The 20,042-nt window shown below is 39.5% G+C and overlaps 1 protein-coding gene across 2 annotated transcripts in view; it reads right to left on the bottom strand.

Moving 5' to 3' along the window:
• LOC138008402 (uncharacterized) overlaps positions 1–20,042 on the bottom strand; it is a 46,305-nt gene that overhangs the window by 19,938 nt on the left and 6,325 nt on the right. For both annotated transcript variants that reach the window (XM_068855734.1, XM_068855733.1), the window contains exons 4-17: positions 18,538–18,585; positions 16,662–16,769; positions 15,927–16,036; positions 15,473–15,524; positions 15,301–15,380; positions 14,117–14,194; positions 13,901–13,939; positions 10,600–10,650; positions 9,483–9,553; positions 7,983–8,055; positions 6,152–6,222; positions 4,839–4,912; positions 1,517–1,618; positions 1,100–1,158 (exon numbers count right to left, since the gene is read on the bottom strand). In XM_068855734.1, the coding sequence (XP_068711835.1) occupies positions 1,100–1,158; positions 1,517–1,618; positions 4,839–4,912; positions 6,152–6,222; positions 7,983–8,055; positions 9,483–9,553; positions 10,600–10,650; positions 13,901–13,939; positions 14,117–14,194; positions 15,301–15,380; positions 15,473–15,524; positions 15,927–16,036; positions 16,662–16,769; positions 18,538–18,585 (1,016 nt within the window). The remainder of the gene's footprint in view (positions 1–1,099; positions 1,159–1,516; positions 1,619–4,838; positions 4,913–6,151; positions 6,223–7,982; positions 8,056–9,482; positions 9,554–10,599; positions 10,651–13,900; positions 13,940–14,116; positions 14,195–15,300; positions 15,381–15,472; positions 15,525–15,926; positions 16,037–16,661; positions 16,770–18,537; positions 18,586–20,042) is intronic.

The raw sequence follows: 20,042 nt of genomic DNA on the forward strand, positions 1-20,042 counted from the left end.
ACTGAAGCCCGAAAAGATATTTCTAGCGCGCAAAAAAAGGGACTAGGGATTAAAAAACAGAACGACAGATAACACTTGATTACATATTTCGGACACTGCCATAAGGGGCTTTTATTTATTTCACAAATTATCACAGAGAAGGTTGCGTTCACGGCTGATTGATGAGGTACCACGCCTTTCATAGTGCGTCTTCGTGTTTAAATGAGCTCATCAAGGGAAGCCTCTATCTCCATTTATTCCTCGAGACAACTCTTTCCCGAGTAAATTTATTTTTAGGAACGGGTTTTTCCCGCGAAAAAAAGTCACAATTCCCTTGACTTTGAGATAGAGCGGTTTTCAATTGAGTGTCGAAAGTAATTAGCGAATTACTTTGTTTTGCATTACTTCACTCAGTGATTGGTTCAAAGTTCTCGAGCCCCTTTTCCAACCAATCAGAAGTGAAACCAAAACCAATCGTGGCTCGCGCGTGCACGTTCTCCCGCGCTTTGTGTCGGCTACGTGTAATTACTTTTGAGTTTTGATTGGTTTACTGGATTGTCTCCCTTCTTTCTCCCGACAATCATTTGAAAACCGCTCTAGCTCTGTTTTGATTGGCTTTTACAACAGCGGGTCTGTTGATTTTCCCAAGGGAGACTGGCTTTTACAACAGTGGGCGTGCGAAATTCTGTAAATAAATACATCTACTCGGAAACGGTTGACTCCTAAGCCAAGAATGGGAGATAGAGACTCCCTCTTGATGAGCTCCTGCACTGACCTAATAGTTGGAAATGGGTAGCAAATGCTTAGACCGAACGAGTTGAGCATGCATCTCAGTACCACCATTTCTGGGTCGTGTCGTACCTCACTGAATTAGCACAGGAAGTACAACACTATAAACCCAATGAAATATAGAGTTCAACAAGAGGCACAACCCTACCCGCATTTCTGGACACACGTGTGCATGTCGTTTGAGTTTCCTTAAAGTGGGGTGCCTGTGTGCAGAACTGGTGGCAAAGTGCACCTCCAGTTTTAAAAAAATCCCGTCTTTTTGGGCGCACATTACTATGAAATTATTCAATCGCCAACGTAGATAGCAATGAAATGCTGAAAAGATACTTACTTCCTCGAGTTCATGAATCTTTGCTAGAAGTTGTCCTCGGTTCATATCTGCGTATTCAGCTAAGAACACAAAAAATGCATCAAAACCTCATTAGAGTAATAACATGTGGTCAAAGAGCGATAGAATGAGTATACATGTATACTACAAGATTATCCACCATGTGTAAAGCACGACTGAGCGAATCCTTCGCTCTGACGAAGGGCTAACGCTCGAAACGTCAGCTTTTAGAATCTCTGTACGGTGGCCAATTTACATTATCAACTCCGTTGATAAAACCAAATTTTTGTATACTACTTCCCCACCGACGCAGCACCACAGTTTCTTTAGAAACTACCCCTTCATTCATTAGAATTCTATCAGTATTTACAAACACTACTCAGTTAAGTCGATACACAGACAATACAACAATATTCTCACCTTTCATGGGGACCTTGCTTTTATCACTAGTCGAGTTTTCAATTGCTGATAATAAATCTTTCTTGAGACTACGATTTTCGGCTTTCAGGTGGTCGTTTTCCTCTGAAAAAAAGCCAGAAGACACGCAGGTAAGATATACTCGACGTGATAAAAAGGGGAGGTTGAATCGCTGATTGAACCGGCCAACCTCAATTCAATACAAAGGCGCCAAGGTACATCGAAATATAGCTCGTTATATCAGAATTCCGTTGATCGAGGTTCTTTTCCGTACATTTTACTCTATATAAGTCAAGGATTTTGTTTGTTCTACCAATGATGTCATCCAATACAAGTTCGTTAAATCGAGATTTTACTGTAGAGGCCTCGCTGATTCAGTCGCGCAAAAGTTTCTTGATATCCCCGTTGTACGCGGAATTTTATTTCTTCCTAGACTGAAACATAGTTAACATAACAATATGGAGATAAGATAAGATAAGATAAGATAAGATACGATAAGATAATTTATTTAATGTCAGATACACAGGGGGTGGTCTCCCAATCCCCCGAGCCACAGGCTCATGATAAAAGTGTTTGACAATATAAAAGAAAATTTAAATAATTGATATCTCGATAGCGACTAATTAAATTTAAAAAAAATATATAAATAAATCGGGTCAAAGACAATTGCTGCATTGACAGCCGATAAAATTTAACTTAGTTAAAAGTCTCCGAAAGGATGATGCATTAGGTGCGTTTTTTACAGCAGATGGCAACTGGTTCCAGATGTGCGAGATCATGTACGCATATGAAACATGAAGGAATCTACTATTATATGAAGTTTTTACAACATTTAAACCATTGCTTCTAAGATTATATGGTGTAATTCGGGGTTTGAATAAATTGGCTACATAGCCTGGACCATTTTCCTTGAAACATTTAAAAAATATCATTAAGGATTGTTCTATGCGTCTATGTTCCAATGGTCATGAAAGTCGGTATGTTTCTTTGCTTTATGGTTTTGTTCGCTGTTTTGGCCCCGACCATGCACAAACAAACCGCACCCTTTTTCTAAAAGACAGCAAATGAAAAGTTTCGATTAATTTATTCAAAACTCAGTTGTGAACCCAGGACAAAAGATTGTGCTTGGTCACGGCCAAGTTAACATGAAGTGCGATGTCACTGTTCTCTCCTTTGAAGCTTTCGGGGTTTCATAACCATCTATACATGATGAATTATGACTGAAAGATCCGTATCCACAGCTAAAGGCAACTTCGACAACACAAAGTTCAGTAAGAAGGCGCGTAGCCAGGCTTTTTCAAAGGGGGGGATGACGCTGTGCCAAACAGCGGGTACTCACCAGATTGTGGCGTTTTCGCCACCTGAATATTGTAAGTTGTTTGCTTAAAATAAGGCTTACAAACGGGGGGCGGGGGGGGGGACCCCCCAGGACCCCCTCCTAGCTCCGCCCTTGATAAGTAAACGTGCAAAGAAAAATCGTGCTGAACGTGCAGCACTAGCCTGCAAACGCACGTGCATCTCGATACATAGGGCGTTTTCCATTTACCAAGAAATTCCGGAAATTCCGGTTGGGATGTAAATGGTACACACGTTTTTGGTTCGTTCCACTGGAAAATGTCCGGAAAAAACGGAACTTCTGAAAAGGTAGTCCTGTTTTCCCGTTGGAAACTTTCCGATGGAAACGTGTGGTCCATTTACAACTTTTGAAAGGTCATACCACTTCCAGGCTATTCACGGCCACATTTTTAAATTTTGGCGCGTAAAATCGCAATCACTGGGCGGCGAACGGACCTGAGTTAAATGGAACACGTTTTTCACCCGATGGAAATTTCCACCGAAATTTCCGGAAATTTTTTATAAATGGAAAACGCCCATTAATTCCATTTTGTGCAAAACAACGAGGTTAACTATCAATAGAGTTATTTCAGTAGAGTTATGACTTAGAGTCAGAGTTAACGACTTCCAAAATCCTGAATTCAAGATTTTGGAAGTCCAAAATCTTGAATTCCAAAATCTTGAATTCAGGATTTTGGCCGTCCAAAATCTTGAATTGCCAAAATCCTGAATTCAGGATTTTGGAAACTTAACTCTAACTCTATGAAAATAACTCTAAGAATAGCTGTCCCCCAAAAGAACCCTGACTATTTTTTTTTGTTTCGCTGAAGCCATTTCGACTGGTGCATGAACCTTCCTCAGTTGAAATACCCACATTAGTTGTGGTTACACACACCTTGGCTTTGGGGCCTTCCGGGGGATAAATGGTTTGGGTTTGGTCAAGAGTGAATTAGATAAGAGTGTTTTTACGGCATGGATGGGCTCTCCAGCACAATCACAAATGAGTCTATATTTTTAGAATACCAGTTCCTACGAAAATCAGTTGTCATGTCCCTGAAAGAACAATGGCTATTTGTCCGCCTACAACGCAATATCTGCCGCTTACTTCGAATTCACACTTGTCAGACTTGTATTCAGGATGAGGTTGTTCAAGTTGTTGTCAATCACTGAGTTGTTGTTAATCACTACGTTTCGACTGCATGCTGCTAGCCTTCATCCTTTCTCAGGCTATAAGGTCTCTTCTAAACGTCCAGTTAAAATTGTAACTAAAAAATACACCACGTAAACCCCAGCCGCACACGATCGCTTCTGCAGGAACGCGCTCATTGCGTGAGAAGGTGAGCCGAATGGATTGTCAGCGGTCACGGTTGCTGCAAGTACAAACAAGATGGCGTCCAAACGATCTCTTGACGTTGGCGCAGGGACTCCGCAAATTTCTAAATTTTTTCGCACGGTATCAAGTATGTAGCCCCGGAAACCAATAGCTTTGCATTGAGATTATATATAGCTCAACTGATTTGAAGATCTGAGGCCTTGAACTTCATGCAGTTTAACCGATACTATAATATATTTTTGAGGCAACTTTCAGCAACTGAGTTTCTCACTTTCACAGTTGAGAAGTACTTGCTTGTACCGATAGTTATCCTTTTTTTCCAATAATGCTTCTGGCGGAATATAACTTTAATTTGAAAACTGAAGGTCTTGTGTGACTCTTAATTCATTCATTACTATTATCTTAATGCCATCTAACAGGAGCTCTGTTTACCCTAAAATGCACCAGATGCAACCATTTGAAGCCAATATTTTCTCAATTTTTCGGGGGAGCATGCCCCCGGACCCCCCTAGCATGCAAGGGCCTCTGGCTCTTCAAGGAGTGGCCTTGGGCCTCTGCTGCCTATTAGTATAGCCAGCTTGCCTACTACTCAAAAACATTTCGACTGGGCTGGCGTTACTATAGCGCATTAACAATTTTTTGTCTGTCATACTGTACCTTCTAAACGCTTGAGAGTCAAGGTTGATGGCTTTCCTTTTTGCTCTCTTGGCGACGGACTTCTCCAAGTAGAGCTGGAACAAATTATGAAAATTGTGGTTGCTTACGGTTCACCACTTGGAACGTAAGGGCCTGGCCAAACGGGAAATGTTTGGCGTTTAAACAACATCAAACATTGTTTGGTGACCAACCATTTTACCGTTTGGCCACCTTATTTGCTGCTGTTTGATCGTGTTTGATAAAATTTGAAGGACATCAAACATTCGATCACACAACTTATAACATTTCTTTTGTTCTCGTGTTTGACGGGCGAAGTTTTTTTCTTTTGGCCAGCCGTATCAAAATTTCTCGGAAAGTTTGACAAGGAAATCCAAAATTTCCGCCGATGTTCCTGGATCGAAATGTTTTCCCCTACGCTTTCACTACGTGTCCAAGTTTGTGTCTCTCAATAAATGTACGCGAATTTTTCAAATCAGGACACGCCGATCCCAATGTTCCCACTCAGAAAACTTCCTCACCATTTAAGCAAGCCAAGGACTACTGGGAACTGTTTCCGCATCTAAATGGTAAACAATTACAACCTCGGGGCGGGCAACCAAAAGGAATTGAATCATTATTTAAGGGCAATAGGGAAACACTAACACAAATTCAAACAATGGATTATACAGCACACTTTGTCACAAAACTGACAATAGCCTTCGGATACACTCGTAGCACAGAGCTTGGAATTCGAAAGAACATCGAAAGGTTCTTGTACGTGTACCTACAGCAAGCCTTCCAATTGCACGCAACTTGCTCAGTGCGCGAAAAAGCACGCGTGAAAGAAGCGATTAATTTATGCTTTGCTTCTCATTGCTTGAAAAACCGACGCATTATATAAAAGCGAAACAAACAGAGTTTCAGAGGAAATGGCATAATTTCTTCAAAACTACCGTATCATAAAGTATCCTTTCTTCTTTTTTTCATTATCCTTTCTTTCCTTATTTATTTTGTTGATTTATTTTTTGATGCAAGCTTACACATAACCTGCTTGGCAGAGGTTCCTTTGGGAACCTTGTCCAAAACTTTGGACAAATAATTAAACCTCTTACATCTACATCTACATGTTACGCACTGGGCAAAGTCCTCTTGACTTATGGCTGTTTCTGCTTAGGTGGCATCATACACCATAAGCCAACCACTGGCGCGCGATTTAATTTCGTTGACGTCACGACACATCGTCCCAAGCAGTGAAGGTAACGCAAGGCCTTGCTCCCGGCATGTGCATATACATTATTTTTCTCTCTTACTGTTTTCTGCAACAATGGGTTTACCTAGTCTTTCCATAATGATCATAACCTTGTGCTTGCTGCATTTCCAAAACAACCAACTGCAGTCGCTGAACCTGGAGAAAAAAAACAAGTTAAAACTAACACAAACAAATGGACCGAACAAAGTTCGATCACAAGCCGGCGCCGGCAAACACTACGGAGGAAAACAGGGACTTGTTTTTTTCAAATGTCCAGAACTGCCACCAATTACTTATTTACCAGTTTCAGCAGATGGCCTCCTTCAATTTGCTGTTATGTGGTCTCATTGATCAGTAGTCCATTTAGAAGATTACGCCAAGCCAATCACATTGCTGAAGGAAAGGCCAGACCACAACAACGGGGACTACATGCCGTACTCTTTTCGGCAAGTGTGTGGGATCTTTAACCTCCCGCAGGTTTTATGAAAATTAAAGGGTTGTGAGACGGAGCCTACAGTTTATAGTCCTTATCCGAGACTATATAATCTAACCAATTGTAGATGTAATTACAAAGGCAGCACTTTCTCCTCAGCGCCCCGAGGAGCGAGATTTCTTTCTTAAGATGCAGATAAATTCATAGTTTGGGGCTTCCGATGAATGCACGCCAGATTAATTGAGAGGTACGAGAGAGAGTTGTTCGCCTCTGTCGTGGTTTTCTTCCCCTCGTTTCATAGTTGTTTTCAATCGAGTTTTGTGGAACCAAAGTGTAACCAATCTTTGTCCAATCACAACGGACACTGACAATCAAATCAGCTGACCTTAGCAAAAAAAGAATTTGACGCCGCTGACGCTAAACGCAAAATGAGAGGAGGCAATTCCCATTTGGTCGTGTTGGTCTATCTTTATCTCTGATTGGCTAAGAACGAGGCGCGAGATTTGAAGCCAATCACAAAGCGTATACTACCAATACTCAATTGGACATGGCTCTATTTGGTGCCAAAATGATCTCGTTAACTCTGGGATACTTCGGAAAAATCCAAGGACCCCTTTGCAGGAGTCGAACGTGGGACCTTGGCATATTAGTAACTGAGTTTCCCCAGGAAACTTGTGAGAGAGAAGTCATAAATAACAATAATAATGAATGATCTTTATTAATTTTGAGTGTCAACTGTATTTAGCACCAAGGCACTAATTGGGGACACTCTACAGCAATCAAATCTAAGTAATTATTTTGGCCAATCAAAAAGGACGGAGACAATCCCGTATACCAATCAAAAGTCGAAGTAATTACACGTAGCCGACACGTGCACGTGCGAGCCACGATTGGTTTTGGTTTCACTTCTGGGGCCGGTTGCTCGAAGCCTGGTTAGCCGCGCTAATCTTTGGTTAAGAGGTATCAAAACCTATAGGTTTCCATTGTATTTAACGCTGGTTAGCGCTAACCATGCTTTGAGCAATGCAACCCTGATTGGTTGAAAAAGCGGCGCGAGAACTCTGAACCAATCACTGAGAGAACTAATCTTAAACCAAAGCAATTCGCTAATTACTTTCGACACTCAATTGAAAACCGCTCTATAGGTTAGTTTTCGAGGAGTGGTAAAAACTGGAGTACCCCGGCGGGAAAAAAAACCACTCGGAGGAGAGTAGAGAACCAACAAACTCAACCCACATATGACGGCGAGTCTGCCAATCGAACCCAGGCCACATTGGTGGGAGGCGAGAGTTTTCAACACTGCGCCATCCCTGCACCCTAAAACTAGGATCAGGTGACAGTTGTCGTGTTATACTGCATTGAAATTGTCGAAACTCTAAATTCAAAGTATTGTTTTACAAATGCATCGAAGTTCTAACTTTTCATATGATCATATGACACACAATTTGATGGAGACACTAAATTTTGAGACATTCACTGTTACCTCTTGATAGTAAGTCTCACTCTGGATTTGAAGTTCTTCAATGTTGGTCATTTTAATCGTCTTTCTGAGCTGACTGCAGTGATGTAAGAAGAAGAAGAAGAACACGTAACAACTTTATTAAGCATGAAAAAGGTATACTTTAAGAAAGAAATGTTGTATATTAATCTTTTAGGTGAGAAAAACACCGGATTATCCGGGGGGGACTTCTCAACACCCTGGATTAACCCTTTTTTTCGGCAAGCAGAGCCAACTACTTTTTGGGGTAATGTACATGTACTGTATATTAGGGAGCTTTACGTCGAGGCTACAGGAACGATTTTTTGCTCGCGCTGATGATGCGATTTTTTCAAACTTTGTCGCCTCGCCAGCGCGAGAAGAAAATCGCACGTGTAGCCACCCTTGAACTGGCGATGCGACAGGTGAAAAAATCGCAAGTAAAAAGTCGCCAGAGTTGAAATTTTCTCGACAAAATCGCAGAGATAGTTGCCCGTGTAGCCACCCTGCAACTTTTTGCCCGTGCTTGCGACGCGACTAAAGAGTATTTAGCCAATGAAGTTAAAGTAGGAATGTCTGTTTATAGTGCCCAGGTCTCTTGAAGTATGCGATTCGCGCGGCCTTCAATTTGTTGCCAAAATTTGTCACAAGTGTAGCCACCTTCGCGCGCAGGCGATAAAATCTGAAAAAAATCGCATCACCGGCGCGAGACAAAACTCGCTCGTGTAGCCGCGGCTTTAGCTTTTAGCAACGACAACGGCGACAAATTTGCATATTTAGTGGGAAAAAACAATAGGTTTGCACGCCCTGCAAGTGCGTTTTTCACTCCCCTATTATATTTGCCGTCGTCAGCAAAACTGCAACGTGAAATAAACATATTTGAGGTTTTATAGAACACGTCAGCACTAGGAGATAGTTTTCATTCTTGAGGGACTGCCAACACCATTGACACGTCAAAAAGCTTGTAGTAGTCGCGAAGTGATTACAATAACGCGATTTTATGTTCTGAGATGACGTTCACGTTGCCGTTCCCGTCGCAGACGCTAAAGCTCCCTATTATGTTCTAGCACACGGGAAAGTCCCCTTGACTTAAGACTGTTTCCGGTGTGGAGGCCAAAGACACCATAAGCCTTTTAAAAGCGTCACTGGTAAGGCGGCCACACTTGGCAGAAGAAAGTAGGGCATATGACAACACCAGCAATTCCGTGTCCTACTCTTTGCAAATAGTGTGGGATCTTCAACATCCCACAGAGTTTGTGAAAAAAGGATGAGAGAAAGGGCCCAAGGTTTGTAGTCCTTATACAAGAAAACTTAAAGTCAAAACATAAATTTTGCAGATGAAATTTTAAGAAAGCCAGTACTTTCTCTTCAGTTTTTCAAGACCCTGATCATTAGTCTTTCACTTCAGTCTGTATACAGCGTACTTGTCAATTGCTAAAACAAAGAAATACATGTAGAAAGAACCGCTAGCAATTTAACACTTTTCACTTAGTTGGACTTTAATACCTCAGTTCTGCTTCTTTGTCCTTTACTGTTCGTTCCACGGCATGGAGTTTCTGTTTCAAACTGTTTACGATCTGAAAAAGCAACTGAAAGGCTACTACTTCGACTACTACGGGCAGGCGGAAATGTTGTTGCATCGTTGTCCATTAATGTACTGGTTAGTGTACAACAAGGCTCACACTGAACAAAGAACAATTGAGCAGAAACCATCTCTTTTCATTGGACAAAATTGTTGTTGTCATTGTCTCAAGCTGACAACAAGCTTGAGCACACTCACATGAATCTCTTTTATTGGTGCAAAACTCATGCAAACATAAAGCGGCTAGGGTCGAGTTTTCAAGTGGAAAGTACCATTCCATTGAGCACAGGGAATTCTGTTCTTGAATGGAAAGTGCCCCTAATTGTCTTGATTTAAATGTGAAAGCAGTGAGGCATCAGAGTTTTTCGTTTGAGGCCGGAGGCCTGACGTTTTGTCAGGTTGTTTACCATTTCATGTCACGTGCGTTACTTTGACGCCATAAGTTGTCTAAATTTGTAGATTTGATGGCTTTCATTTTCCTTTTTCTTCTTAGACTTGGGTATCTCAGGAAGCCATGCGCTGAAGAAACACAAGACAATCAGGCGCAATAAATCCTTCAAACTAGGAAGAAGGCACATCGCCTCATTTATCTTAGCAAACGGAATTGATCTGTTGGCATTTCATTCGCACGATATCTTTAGTTTTCTTATTTCTCTCCAAACTCAAGAGTGTAAACAGTATTTCTGAGAGTTTCATTTACGGTAATGTAAAGGAGACCCAATGCAGGTCTCCTTGACGGTTCTCTCCCAACTTGCAATTGGCCTTACAACGGAAAATAACCCTGTCCAGTACTTTCATTACTAAATCTGGAACTTTGAAAAACCATTGAAAACCCTGGCAGGCATCAAAACAGGCTCAAGATTGGTCTTGTTGCTCAATGCAGCAAAGGCAGCATAGCTCTAGCACTTCGCCGTAAAATGGCTCTTGACATTTGTTTGTCAATGAATTTTCAGTTCGTGAATCAAATTCCGAGGCATAATTATAAGGTCTAAGATTTAAAACAGCACTGTGACGGTCATTTTCAAAAGTTCCAATACTAACCGCACTGGTGTCACCCTTCTTGTCAGTCAAAGTCCTTCTAACATCTTCAGGCTGGTGAGAAAACGAAGTTGAATTTAATCTCTCATTTCAAAAGCGCAAGATCATAACACTACAGATTTTACTGATCGCACTTATTGCAGTTTTATTACAGAAAAAAAAAACAATGCCTGAGTATGTACAACATTACTATTATTGTTTTTTTTATTTACGATACCTTTTGCCCTTCATTAACGGAGAATAGAGGTTCATTTTAGTCTACGGAAATTCCCTAACATCTTAGGAAGAACATTTTCATGAATATTAAACTATTCATTTTAATCATTCTTAGATTCATTATAGCAATTATCATGTTTATTCATCTTCAATAACGTTGGAATATCATGTTCTTAGTGATAAGATCCATTTTGTCTTCGGCAAAGCATTTACATAAATTATAACACTGTCATTAATACACGCGTTCTTGAGACACGGACGGTACCCGGAACAGAACATTTCGCGTGACAGGTCAGTGGTGTCTCCCAGATTTTTATACTAATCATCTCTAATGGAGAAAAGATACTTCGCAATGCAAATGTGGTTGGGTGGAGAGAAGTTAAAAAAGGAAACAGCTCACTTTCGGTTGCCGTCCGCCTCTCAAAAACGCGCGTGCTTAAGCTCCCTATTTGCATTTTTGAGAGCATGGCGAAACTTGTTAAATTTTCTCCCCAAACAACCACACAATTCTTGCCAATTTTATTCCTGCAATGTTGATACCCACTTTCCATTCCGAACGACTTGGGGTTATAACGAAATTATTTCAATAACGGGAAACGCTATGTTTTGACGACGTTCTCGTTGGCGTCGTCGTCGTCGTCGTCGTTGTCGTCCTTGCGTAAGCTCCCTAATTTCTTGCGTCATTGGCACGCACATCAGCTCACGCACATTGATAAAATGGCGGATTTTCATTGATGCCCACGGAATGGCTATGTTATTGTTCTCCTGAATGAGTAAGGTGACCCCCATATTTTATTTAATAGTTTTGCAGGGTCCGAAATTGCGCCTTCCTGGTCGCCAATGCGACTAAAAATTGAGTACTGGCGACCAGAATTTCACAGTTGGTCGCCAGTGGGCGACCTACTATTAAGTTCAGAGCCGTTTGCCAACAAGTGTCTTACTTTTTATCCTGCCGACGTTTTTGAAATTTAAATGAAAGGAGTTTTCCCGTTAACTACCTCCATAGGTCTCCATGACGTCGCAAGCCGCCACGTTTTTTTGCGGTTTCTCATAAAATACGTATTGCGGGCGAAAAAACTGCGACTCAGTAGAGAGATTTGAGGGACTGGTGCGAGGAATGTAGCACAGTAATAACATGGCGGCTCGTGTGCGACAGAACGTGACTGGTGTTTCCGTGGCTGAAATTTTCAACAAATGGGCAGATGGACTTGTTCATTACATTCCAGGTCGGGTACAATTTCTCTCCAAAATGTCCGCTTTCGAAAGCGAAAAATAATGCTTGAGACATACACAAGACCGCGCGGTCGTTGCTTTCTAGTCTCCATAAAGAAGTTCAAAACGTGCATTTTCAGGAGAAAATTTTTGGCATAGTTAGTAGAGGGGACCAGTCTCCTCTACTAACTATGTTTTTGGCAACCACAATTTGCCATCTGGCGACTGAAAATTTTTATCCAGTCGCCAGTCGTCGCCCATATAAAGAAGTTAATTTCGGACCCTGTTTTGATCAGAACGGTATCCTCAAGGAGAAGTAAAAAATCAACAAAAAGCTATTGCCAGTTTTTTTGCAGTTTCATAAAATTGTACGGAAGGAGGCAATACGCCCGGGGGTGGGGGGGAGGGGAGGGGAGGGGATCCCATATAAAAAGGGGAGGGATGCTCGTCGCCTCGCTTAGGGGTGTTTTGGGCAAAACGCAGTCATATGTCGCCGTGAAGGTCTCCTTTGGGGCTGCGCACGAAGAAATATAAAAGTGTATATTTACACTTTTATATTTCTTCACGCAGGTGAAAGTATTAGATAAATTAACCATAGAATGACAGGCTCCGCGTTATATCATTGATTACATTTATAAAGTCAAGCTAAATTTCTCCAATATTGGGGATGCGCTGCAATTGTAAGTGCCACAAATAGCCTTATTCGTCGGCGACTTGTACCATTACCATGAACCCAAAGACCCTAGAGCATCGTAGATATTCTCATGCTCTCACCTCAATATTAAGGAGATGTTCATATTTCGTAATAATGAAAATGACCTATGACAGTAGATTTATGCATAAGTCATATCTCTACATCACCTCAAGATTATGGAACAATCTACCTGATTGTGTTAGGAGAGCCCCATCTCTTAACGATTTTAGGACAATGCTAAATAACTTTAATTTGACTACCGGAGTTAAGTGTTATTGTAACTTTTGCACATAGTTTGGATTTTTATATAGCTAGTTTTCCCCTTATTTATTTCATCCTACTTAGTTAATTTATGTCTTAACCCTTTCAGCCCCGATGGTGCCAAATGGCACTTATAGATTTTACTCTGTCTAACGCCAGACGATTTTACTCGTCAATGGGGAACCCCTCGGGGCTTAAAGGGTTAAGCTAACAGCGTGAAAAAAACTATGTCCCTGTTTAACCCTTTCAGCCCCGATGGTGCCAAATGGCACTTATAGATTTTACTCTGTCTAACGCCAGACGATTTTACTCGTCAATGGGGAACCCCTCGGGGCTTAAAGGGTTAATATGTATAGATTTATAGTTATTTGGCACGTTCACGTTTTAACGAGTCTTGTACTCATCCGTGTAATGTGTACAAATAAAATACCATACCATAGCATACCATGGAAACGAGCACGGTCCCCCCCCCCCCTTTTTCAATTCTATGACAAGTTCCATCTAAGGAATCACTTTAACCGTGAAAACATTAAAGGATAAAAAATAAGCTTTGTTTTTTATGGATGGTACCACACTTCAAAAGATGTAAAATGACAATTTTGTCGGTGTTAATGTTATTCCAAAGACATGTATATTAATAGAGTTTACCACAAAGAACCAGAAATTCTAATGTTATTGAAGATGCAGCGTGAACATGGAAATTGCGAAAATGAACCTACAAAAGATCGAAATGAACATTTATTCGTGAATGTGTTCTTCCTTAAATGTTATAATTATAATTTCCTTAGACTAAAATGAACTTCTCCTTTCTGTTAAATGAAGGGTAAAAGGAGTAATATCATTATCACTGTCATTTTGATCATCTTCACCCTCATCATCCGAGCATCATTACACTTAATCATGTGGTATTCAGGCAAATACCTGCTTTCTTTGATTCAAAAGGTCTTCCATCTTTCTGTCCTGAAGAAGAGCAAAAGCAAGAGCTCAGTATATTATTGTTCTTGAACAATGCACTATTAGATTCCCCAACAAAGCAAAATAATCTTACCAGGAGGTGGAATTGTCAACCATCAGTCCTTCATCAAAGTTTATAGCAAAAGCTTCAAGCACAGTGAGACAAGACTTACAATCTCTTACCTTCAACACATTCTCGCCTTCAACCCTGCGAAGTTTCGTGCTGATGATGTTGTTTTCAGCTTTCAAAGTATTAATGACCTGCACGCAGTTGATATAAAACAAAAGCCACTTGATTCGATCCACACACTCAAGTATTAATAAGGGAATAACATGACTTTTTGAGGGAATATTGTTTATTTGCGCCCGCGTAGTGTCATTTGCAGCCCGAGCATGAAGCGCGAGGGCCACAAATGACACTACAAGGGTGCAAATAAACAAAATTCCCGAAAAAAGTCATGTCATTATCATTATTATCAATAAACAAGGCCAAATGATATCAAGAAGGCGAGTTTTAATAATACAACCTAAGTGAATAACGAGTTCAAAGTCACTTCAAATCATCATGTAAGTGATGACTAAACAAGCTATTAAAGAATCAACTTAGTCCAGTGATCTTACTTAAAATTACCGAAAAAATGTGTAAAATCGTCCATAAATAATAGGCATATCACAAAGTTGAAGCAAGAACCAACCAGCTGTAGGGCTGATAATGCATTAGCAGCCCGCTGTCAGTCTTTTGCGGCCCGCTGAGGGTGTGTTTTGAAGAGGCCGATTTTCTATTTGGCTGCGTATATTGATAATAATTCAAATTAATGTTTGAACAACCCTTCATTGCATTTTTTCTCCAAGTTGCCCAGCTTTTATGTACTTTATGAACACAGCTACAAAAAATGCTTATTTAATAAATGCAAGTGAAATGTGCAGTTACAGCCTTCCTATTTTCTTAACCCCTAAAAAAGAAGCTGCAGGTGTCAGACTTCCGGAGTTGCTTCTGATATGAAGGTCAATCATGATGCCTCTCCCTTTTTCATAAACTCTAACTATGAACCCTTAATTAAATTCTTAGCTTACTTTAGCCTCTTTTTCACATGTGAGATGTGAAGTCTAAATAGTATGAACGATATTTATAATGAATGAGTTTTTGTGATGGCCAACGCAAGTGGAATCACAAGTGGTGACATTATTGGGCAGCCCGAGCACATGGTGAAAACAAATACATGTACATGTATCATTGCCTTAACAAAGCTTTTTTCTTGATTTGTTTGAATAAAACAAATATGTTCTTCCAAGATAAGTTTCTGTTTTGCCTTTTAGATCGAAGTCGTATCAAAATTAACAATGGCCATCATCACAGTACCACCAACCTTTTTCAACTCTATGACTTCATCATAGTAGTCCTCCTGTGGTTTGTAGGCAGGACCACCCCCAGCCAGATGCGGTTCGCCTCAAAAGTAAGCACACATAAAAGTTAGCAATAATCCGTCTTTTGAAAAAAAAAAAGGGAGACACTTCAGCTAAAAATCTATCAAAACTTACTTGCTGACATGCTGGCACTCCGGACATGGTTCTTGTTCTTCAAGTTGTCTATCTGAAAAAAGATGAGCATTAATAGCACTAATGCTAACAAGTGTCTTAAGTCTAAAATAATTGTTGTGCTATTGCCTACTAGATAGTTATAATTGTGTTTTATTACTTTTACTGTAGTTATAAAAAGTCCACTTGAGAATATTTACATGTAAATGTTCGTTATGACAATAAGTTGCAAAAGAAAAAAAATTGTCATAACACGCTGAAAAACCCCAACTGGCAGGAGATGTCAGCATGGCAGAAACAAATTTGGGAACACCAAGGAAAATCCAACCTGAGTTACATGTATATCTGCGAGGGAAATGAAGCTTGAACATCAGCATGATACTCCAGTCCACAAACCAATGGAACAATTTCTTTTTATTAATTATTTATGTGTACACCATCAAGCCCAAAATCTTACCACAACAAAATCACTCAAATGTTGTGTTCTAGTTCCTGTCTTCAAATGCTTGCTATTAGATGCTCTGGAGCCAGCAAAGGTCCTCATGGGACTGTTTTCAGTGCTCAGAGCTGAAAGGGAAATTATTTTTAAAAGGAATGAAAGTATAATAAGAATACTGGTAATATTTTGTTGAAGTTGAACAGTAATTTACAAAAAAAAAATTGTCTTGGGGGTGCAGGGATAGCGCAGTGGTGAGAGTACTCGCCTCCCACCAATGTGGCCAAGGTTCGATTCCCAGACCCGGCTTCATTATTATGTGGGTTGAGTTTGTTGGTTCTCTACTCTGCACCAATAGAGGTTTTTCCCTGGGTTCTCTGGTTTTCCCCTCTCCTCAAAAACCAACATTTGATTTGACTTGCGTTAATTGCTGATTTCAGTTTACAGTGTCCCCACGCAATTGGTGCTTGAGCGCTAGAACAACTAGACACTAATTAAAAATAAAAGTTCCTTTCCTTTGTGTTAATATTATTGTTGATTTCAGTTTACAGTGTCCCCAATTAGTGCTCCAGCACTAGAACGACTAGACAAATAAAGTTCCTTTCCTTTCCTTTTCCTTCCCTTCACGTTAATATTATTGTTGATTTCAGTTTACAGTGTCGGCAATAAGTGCTCCAGCGCTAGAATGACTAGACACTTATATAAAGTTCCTTTCCTTTCTTTATAAAGAAACAATATTGTTCTTGTTTTACTTACTGGCAGCACCATTTCTCATTGATGCGATCCACATGTTTCTTGCAGAGGGTTTGGGAGCTCGTTGCTTGGTTGAAACTTTCATTTGAGAGCTTGAGTAGGGTGATGTTGCTGTCAATACAAATGTCATTAGTTTGGCTGGACAGTACTTACATGTAGTACCTCACTTATGTCCAGAAATGCTCATAATTAGATGCACGCCCAATTTTGATTTCCAACACCATGTGTCCCTTGAAGTTTTACCATTTGCTGTTAGTGTCACGTTTAGCATTATTCTTAGGTCAGGGTAAATCCAGCAGTTTATGTTTAGTTAAATTAAAGGAGAAGAGTCCTTGGGACACAGTGTGTCATCAATTTAATGAATTCCTGCTAGTAGTAATCTCGGATTATTGAATAATGAACTGGGTTTGACAATCGCTTAACCTGTGTGTTTCCGTAGGGTTCCAAGCTAGAAAACTAAGCATGTGAGAAAAGAGAAAAGAGACTGTCATCAGATCGAGATCAATACGCATGCGAGATTCCATGCGAGGGTGCCCCTGCAAACAATAAAAGAATCTTGGGGGTGGCTTTTTTGGTGTCCCTTACAGAGAAAATCTTGATTCCTTTTCGCAAGACCACACAATCTGAACAAAATAAGAATGCGTTCTCCTTTAATCAAACGCAAAAAAACAAGTGATCTTGTTGAAGTTGGGGAGTCAATAGCCCTGGAATACTTCATGATACGTATTGAATTCTGTACATGTACATCTACATGTACCTGAAGAAATCTTACTAAACAAGTTTGAGGGCTGTAATGTAAATTACAATCTGTGTTGCTTCAGGTCAATTCTTTTCACAGGCTTGAAGTAATATGTCAAAAACGAATGCGAGTTCCAGGGTTTCCAAATACCGAGAAACAGAGATGAAAGCATGATGCCATAATATTTTATTGTTTCTGATGAAAAACCAAGCACAAGGTTTTGACATTACTTCTGGATCTTTTTTTTTAAACTAAGTATGAGTGTAATGTCATGATCTTTTGTTTTATCAAACAAGTGATTATAGTAATTTGTAGAAGAAATGAATATTCAATATTTGGCTGAGTTTAAAAGGTAAAGCGTCTCAGCCAGAATCATGTCGTTTTCACCAGCCAAAATCGTCTTCCCAAGAAAGTGATTCGGTTAATGAGGATGTTCCAGTATTAACTAAATAAAGAAATAATTGGGCTGTGAACATTTTTGCCGAATGGCTCAGGTTAAGAGAGGTACAAGTACTGGTTTTAGATTGTGGTGGACTTTTCAAAGACTGCGAACTACACAAGGTTCAAGCCTTGAGTGCAGACATCGCTGAAATGGATGCTCTTTTGCTGAACTATTGGGTGCCCAAATTCATTTAATCCTCTGGACGCAAATGATAGAAGGTACAGCGAAAGTTTTATGTTGAATATTTGAATTTAAAATGCATTGTGTGTGGATAGTTTACTTGCTTGTTTTTTTTTTTTTTTCTGAAGGTTTATAGCAGAAAGGTTCATTAAAATTCAAGCGTCTTGATCAGTGTCTCCATCAGTTTTTTAGCTAACTGGGGCATTTCTTGATCTGTAGTTTCATTGGGTATCAAGATACCTGCACCTGACCAAAATGGGGCAATCCAATTGGCTACAAACCTTACAAATTATTAATGAGTTAAATCAAGCAATAAAAACAGACTTTTTTATCAAGCAAACAGGCTGTATTGTAGAATATACTCTGTAGGTCCACTACAAAAAATAATAATTTGACAATGCACAAATAATAGTATGTAATAATAATAATAATGTTCAATAACAATAACAATAATAATAATAATAATAATAATAATAATAATAATAATAATTATGACAGAAAATTAAATTCATCCTTACCAACTCTTGATCTCCGACCCTGGACTGACTTCGACCTCCTCGAGCCACCTTTGATGGAAAAATTAAAATTGAAAAGGGTAATGACACAGGTTTACCGTACACCGTACCGTATTACATTTTGTATAGCGATTAGGAGTGTCAAAATTGCAGTTTTGATCTATGGCAATTAAGCTTGGTAATAATAGGTAATAATAATAATTATAATAATAATAATAATAATCATATCACAAAACGTTGAAATAGTTAAGAACTTTTATACCTATAAGAGATAGGAAGAACGGAGCAGAGCGTTGAAAGGAATAGTCTAACTGAACATTCATATTTATAAATTATTTAGCATAGCCTAGGACTAGTCTCACTATGCTATAATTGATCATGTAAAACCGCGATATCAATAAGTGTCCATAATAATAAAACACAAAAACGGTTCTCATACCAATGAAATACATGTAGCTAGTTCCCAATTGAGGGCAATAAAGAATTCACCAAGCCCTTCGTAAAACTATGGTATGACTCACCAGCCAGATTTTTTTTTCACACAGACTATGGGATTATTATTGCTATGGGATACTAATTATTGGGACTTTATTGTTCTAATAATGGTGTGCTTATTCTATGGAATATTGAAATTTCCCTTACACTGTACATGCAAATGCTCTCTGTTGAAGCTTTTTAGGGCCAATAATACTTTGGATAGAAAGAAATAAAGCAATAACTGATAATACATGTACATGTAGCTATCGCTAAGTGTCAACGAGACAGTCAATATAAGACGCAATTTGCAGATTTGTAACAGAGTGCCATTTTTGAGACCCAATAGTAGTACTGTTGTAATTTTTTATTTCAAAGTACAGTGCAACTCAACTTAAAGTACCTATTAGTTAACAATAACACAATAACAATAGAGATGTAAGTAAAACCCTTGCACACTTTGTATCTCGAGTCAACATGTTTTGCAATAATATTGAAAGTACTGCTGCAATTTTGAACGGCTGTAATTTTAACAAGAATACATGTATACAATAATTAAGCGGCATAAAATCAACGCCATGTACAAAATCACCAAAGTGCGTTGAAACATGTCATGGGGAATCAAACTCTCTTGCATGACACATGAAAGTTGTTTCACTTGTAGTATTCTTATTTTGCAAGATACAGCCACGAATTATGTGGCAAATTGATCCGGCTTTAATTGTGTACTTTACAGACAATATTATTTCGAATCCTTAGAAAATTAAATTAAATTGTTCACAACTCAATGATCACAAAACGAAAAGCAAACTGCTCTATTCGACAATGGCACGCGACAACAACAGCCGTCGATATAAGAACACTTATTCTGGTTCAGTCTTAAAGAACACTCAAAGCAAGCTGATTACACAATACAACGGTCGGAGAGATGGGAAAAAATGTGTTTTCACTTGATCATATGTACATGTACCCATGTGAATGATGTTGCGTCATGCCAGTTTGTCTTGACATCACACATAAAAATGTGCACTTTC

This window comes from Montipora foliosa, chromosome 6 (genome assembly GCF_036669935.1).
Source record: "Montipora foliosa isolate CH-2021 chromosome 6, ASM3666993v2, whole genome shotgun sequence".
Classification (NCBI taxonomy): domain Eukaryota; kingdom Metazoa; phylum Cnidaria; class Anthozoa; order Scleractinia; family Acroporidae; genus Montipora; species Montipora foliosa.